General features: G+C 45.6%; 1 protein-coding gene across 1 annotated transcript in view; it reads left to right on the top strand.

The window, feature by feature from the left end:
- The first annotated feature begins 402 nt into the window (after positions 1 to 402).
- The window catches only part of LOC135538744 (SH3 and multiple ankyrin repeat domains protein 3-like), a 245766-nt gene continuing 240168 nt past the window's right edge, over positions 403 to 6000 (top strand). Inside the window, exon 1 of the mRNA XM_064964649.1 lies at positions 403 to 768. Within this exon, the coding sequence (XP_064820721.1) occupies positions 490 to 768 (279 nt within the window). The 5' untranslated portion in view covers positions 403 to 489. The remainder of the gene's footprint in view (positions 769 to 6000) is intronic.

The following is a 6000-nucleotide window of genomic DNA, read 5'->3' as shown; positions in this document are numbered from 1 at the left end:
TTGTACTCTAAAAATAAGAATTGTTTGTTGTGTTGCTTTTAATCTCAATTTCAGAAGTCTGCTTCTTCTCTAATTCATTTATATCAAAGTATGTATGCCTGTTGGAGATTGTAGGATGTTTCTCTCCTACTAAGTCACACACCATGAAGTTATTATCTATTCCTTTCTGCACTCATGTCTTCATGTCTTCATGTCTTCATGTCTTCAACTCCTCTCAGGTTGTCACACGTCGCCTTGTTACTTACTGTATCTAAATCTTTTTTTATTTTTTATTATTCTCTTTCTTCCCTCCCCTTCGTCCTCTTATACTCTGTTGTCCTCCCCCTTCTCCTCCCCATTCCCCCTTCCTCTCTCTCTCCCTCTCTCTTTCTCTCCCAGGCGAGTGATGTGCGGTGCGAGTGGTGTGTGTGTTTAGCGAGAGCGTGAGCCAACGAGTGAGAGCAGTGTGTGTGGAGTGAGCAAGTGCAGAGCGAGCCACTCACACGGAGCATGCCTCTGCGTCCTGCAGCCGGCAAACATGAGCCACCCAGCTCTCCACAGCAGGACCAGCACACACACTCACACCCCTACACACACACCAACGGCAGCGAGGGGGCCAGCTCTGACAGCGGCAGCTCACGGGAAGAGGACAGCGGCATCCCCGTTTCTGTCAGTGTTTTCTCTTTCCGTCCCGCTCGGGAGCGGAGCCCCAGTGCAGGAGGAGGCATGGCGCAGGACAAGGGCAACACGTTGGTGATCCGCATCGGAATACCAGACCTGGCACAGACGGTGAGTTACAGACTCACTTTCATACTGTTGGACTGTTACTGTTACTGAGGGAGAGAGCTACTGGTGCCTCTCTCCCTCTATACCATTCTGTTGCATCTCTATTCTCCTATCCTCTCTCGCTGTTCCCTATACTCTCTCTGCAGCCTGTTCTCTTTGTATTTCTCAGTCTTTCTCTCTTTCTCACTCTCGCCTATTCTATTTGCTCATTTGCTCTTCGGATTGTTTCCTTCCTCTTTTTCTCTCCCTGTCTTCTTCTCACTGTCTCTTTCTCTCCCTCTCTATTCTATCTCTCTTTTTCTCTCGCTAATAAATCTCTACCTCTTCATTAGGTCAGCTGCAGCTGACTTTGACAACTGGGCTCTTGACAACTGGAAGAGGGGGAGGGAGGAGTAAACCGATGGATAGAAAAGGGAGGGAGAGAGGACGGGAAAGGTATAAGGAGACAAGTTAAGGTGTAGAGAAGACATGTGTGTGGCATTGTTAATTAAGAGAGCAGGGGGAAGAGTTTTCTCTGAACTGTCAAGCTTATATATTCTGTGTGTGTCCTATGTGCACGTCATTTGTGTATGTGCATGCATAAGTGATGTGGAGGTGTTTCCCTTGGGGCTTGGGGGTGGGGATGTCTCCTGGGATGAAGGTTCACTGTTTCAGCCTTTGACTGATATCCTAGGCCCTGTTCCCTTGTGCTATGGCTCTCTACCTGCCAGCTGCCTGCTTTCTACCTGCTGTTGGTTGTTGTCTGGCTAAATGACTGCAGAACCCCTGCTCAGATCCCTTCAAGCATTTCTCACACCTCACTATGAATGGATCTCTTCTCTGAGCTACTGTATGTGTCTGTGTGTGATCATAAATGTGTGCCTGTGTATGTGTCACTGTGTGTGCCTGTGTGTGTGGCAGATGTTGGCAGTAGGTTTCAGAAGGTGGCAGGGGACAGAGCAGATGTCCAGATGCTAATAAGGCTGTGTGTGTTTCAGCCCCCCCTCTTCTCTTTCTCTCCTCTCTCTCCTTTCACCAGCCAGATGGACTTAGAGCACAGGGCCTGAGTGACAGACTGACAGTTACTAATGAGAGAGAGAGATGTAAAGAGAACACTCAGGACAGGGAATTCCCTTATCGTCATCTCCCTCTCTCCACTGCAGGGCTGTTTGGGGCCGTAGAGGTTGGAGAAGGTTGTACTAAGTTGATTTATGGTTAATGGAATCTATTAGCCTTCACCCACACACATGCTATTGAAATCAAACTGCACTGGAATGGTAGAAAATATCATTTCTGTGTTTGTGAAAAATCTATAGAGAGCCATGTAAAAGGCATCCCAGCCAGGTTTGATTGTTGTACATGAAATGGTACTCCTATGGCATGTTGTGGCAGGTCATGTGTAATAGCATTCTTAATGGAGGGAACTCTATATAACTACAGTATATACTGTGTACAATGCTGGAATCCCAATGGTATTACAACTAAAGTATACTGTTGTATGAGCCTGAGGCCAGAGTGGCTGTTACAATAATCGTCATGCTTTATTGCTTCATCTAAACCATTAGGAGGTTTAGGAAATGTCTGACCAGAGGGTCAAGCTGAATCAGTACTTCACCAAAAGGAACAAAGCCTAGTAGGGGAAATAGAATTATAGAAATGTTGTTCCCTTCTTGTCCCTCCCACACGCTCACACATTCACTATGAGGTCGGGTTTCAAACAACGAAAGAAAAAGAAAGTTAAAGCAGAATTGAATCCGTAGTCAGTGGGAAGGAATGGAGTCATGTTATTTACATCAAAGCCCCTGCAGATGATCGTAGATGAGTCATATGACTTATTAAAGTGTGTGATATGAATTCACTGAGGAAGGAATTGACTCAGATGTCTTTCTAAGAATGAATAATATAGTAATGTGAATGTAATAGAGTCCCACAGTTGTCTGGTCAGGGACAGCTGGCTCTGTAGCAGAATCCACTGGTCGGGGACAGCTAGCTCTGTAGCAGAATCCACTGGTCAGGTGCAGCTCGCTCTGTAGCAGAATCCACTGGTCGGGGACAGCTAGCTCTGTAGCAGAAGCCACTGGTGAGGTGCAGCTCGCTCTGTAGCAGAATCCACTGGTCAGGGACAGCTAGCTCTGTAGCAGAATCCACTGGTCAGGGACAGCTAGCTCTGTAGCAGAATCCACTGGTCAGGTACAGCTCGCTCTGTAGCAGAATCCACTGGTCAGGGACAGCTAGCTCTGTAGCAGAATCCACTGGTCAGGGACAGCTAGCTCTGTAGCAGAGTCCACTGGTCAGGGACAGCTAGCTCTGTAGCAGAATCCACTGGTCAGGGACAGCTACCTCTGTAGCAGAATCCTCTGGTCAGGGACAGCTAGATCTGTAACAGAATCCACTGGTCAGGGACTGCTAGCTCTGTTGCAGAGTCCACTGAGAAAGAGGGTGAGGATGCTAAAGTGATACATAGCCCATGTTTCTGTTTATGTAGCAACAAGGCAAGGCATTCACTTTTCATTACCGTGGTACAATACAACGTTACAGTACTGTGGTGTTGCTACTGTCCTGGTTTTGTTTCTACTGCTGGTCAATCTGTTGTAGAAGACACATGAGAGACTGGTTGACTATGTGATCATTATTATGGTTGTGGTATTAAGTCTTGTCATTTGGGCCATTGGCTACCCCTGAATATGTTGATCATATAATGTAAAGCCATCTTGTCCCAATATGTTGTCTTGTTGGCATATTATTTGCTGTGGGTGTTGGACTAAGAGATGCAAAGTTCCGGGTTCGATTCCCATTTGCATCCGCTCTCAAATTCACCACAATATTATCTGTTTAGATCCTGGGGATATTTTTCACTGAGTGTAAAATGTAGCGTTGGAATCAGTGCTGTAGGGTTTTCCTAGCTGTTGCCTGCCTAGCTGAATAGATCTAGCCTATTGAAGCTCAGACACTGCATGCCTTATGGTCAGCTGGACTGGGGGGAAGATAATGAAGATGGGAAAAGAATGGAATGGAACATGGAATACACATGGAATAAACAAACATACAAACATACTTGCCTGTGCTCTGTCTGTATCTCTCTATATATATATCTCTCTCTCTCTGCCTCGTCCCTCGTTCCCTCCCTTTCTCTCTGATAATACTGTATTACTGATGATGATTCATGTAGCTAAACTACAAGGGCTCTAAACTGACTGCTCTAATTAACCATCATTAATTATCTCCCTCTGTTTTAACTCTATTATTCTCTATCTTTTTGACTCTCTTCCTCCCAGACCTTTTAGCTGACTCTTTTTGTCCCTGTCTCTTTTCTTCTCTTTTCTTTCCCTATCTATTTTATATTCCCCCCCCACCTCTCTCTCTTCTACTTTCTACCACATCCTTGTTTTTAAGCATGCCTTGCCTGTTCTTCTGGCTCAAGTGTCTCTCTCTCTCACACACACACACACACACACACACACACACACACACACACACACACACACACACACACACACACACACACACACACACACACACACACACACACACACACACACACACACACACACACACACACATACACACACACACACACACACAGAAATCTCCTGGCAGTGCGTTACTCCTCTTTAGTAAGCACCTCACATCCCCTCGTTGCTATTTATAGTTTCTTTCACAGTAGCAGTGGCACGAGACAGAGTTTCCATTTCCCTCCCAACTCTCTCCTGCGGCCCTTCATCTGCGGCCCTCTCTCTCTCGCTCCATATCCCTCCCCCCTTCCCTCTCTCTCTCTCTCTCTCTCTCTCTCTCTCCCTCTCCATATCCCTCACTCTCTCCCTATACCTCCCAACTCCCCCCCCCTCTCTCTCTCACACTGTCCCTCCATATCCCTCCCTACTCAATTGGCAATTTAAAAAATGTATAAAACTACATCTTATGCAGACTGTGAGGGGACTCACACACACACACACACACACACACACACACACACACACACACACACACACACACACACACACACACACACACACACACACACACAGGCACACACAGGCACACACACACAGGCACACACACGCATACACACACACAAGCTAGGACACACACTCTACACACAAGTAGACTGTGGTATTGTTATATGGTGATATTGTACATATTTTGTTGTGTATAAGTAGTGGTGTAGTACTGTTTTATTTTAAATTTATTTTTAAACTTTTTTTGTGTGATGTGCCTTAATGTGTTTGGACCCCAGGAAGAGTAGCTGTTGCATTGGCAGCAGCTAATGGGGATCCCTAATAAAACCAAAAATACAAATTGTTGTACAGATAGGGAGGGATGACCCAGCATAGCCCAGCTCCCCTTACTTCTTCCTTCTATCCCCCCCTTCTCTCTGTTTTTCCCCACCCGTCCCTCCCTCCATCTCCCTACCTGCTTTCCCATCTTCCAACAGCTGCCTTCATACAAAGAATGAGAAATAGCGCGAGAGTATTAAATAGTGAGAGAGCAGTGGTGGTCAGTGCCGTTTAAGATGAGGGAGGACTATATATTTTTTATTTCTATTACAACATATTGGATGACTGTCATTCATATTCCATTCACCCAGTTCAATGTAATAGTGATAGGTTTAGGCTACTACATGATACTCAAATTTCCCCTATAACCATCATGAGGTTGCTACAACCTAGCCTATGAATGAAAGTTTCCAACATAGGTGCAGACAGGTCGAGAGACAAATTTGAGGTGACAGAAAGTGACAAAAGGACAGCCAGTGACACATTCAATACCGACTTGCACACTCTTGCCTGCATCTAGATGATATAGGGTGTAATCATTAGTCCAACAGTTGCAAATGAGAATTTGTATTGGACAAATTCAGATATGTTTATCCTAATTTTGTTCCGTTTGCTTCTGTTTAAGACATTTCTTTCAACAGAATCGGCAGAATGAATACACCCCTGATCACGTGTAGACACAGTTCACTTTCATTGCAGCCATGTTGTATTCCTTTTCACATCTATGCGCTTTCCTCCTCTCACATTTTCCAGGCATTTTTCAGGCTTTCCACTAGATGTTGGAACATTGCTGTGGGGACTGGCCTCCATTCACTGATTTTGGGTAATTAGGCCTGGCTTGCAGTCGGCGTTCAAATTCATTCCTAAGGTGTTCGATGGGGTTGACATAAGTGCAGTCCAGTCAAATTCTTCCACACCGATCTCGACAAACCATTTCTGTACGGACCTCGCTTTGTGCACGGGGGCATTGTCAACTCCTGCT

The sequence above is a fragment of the Oncorhynchus masou genome, unplaced genomic scaffold (genome assembly GCF_036934945.1).
Source record: "Oncorhynchus masou masou isolate Uvic2021 unplaced genomic scaffold, UVic_Omas_1.1 unplaced_scaffold_33___fragment_6___debris, whole genome shotgun sequence".
NCBI lineage: Eukaryota > Metazoa > Chordata > Actinopteri > Salmoniformes > Salmonidae > Oncorhynchus > Oncorhynchus masou.
This window is presented reverse-complemented; position numbering and strand designations above follow the sequence as displayed.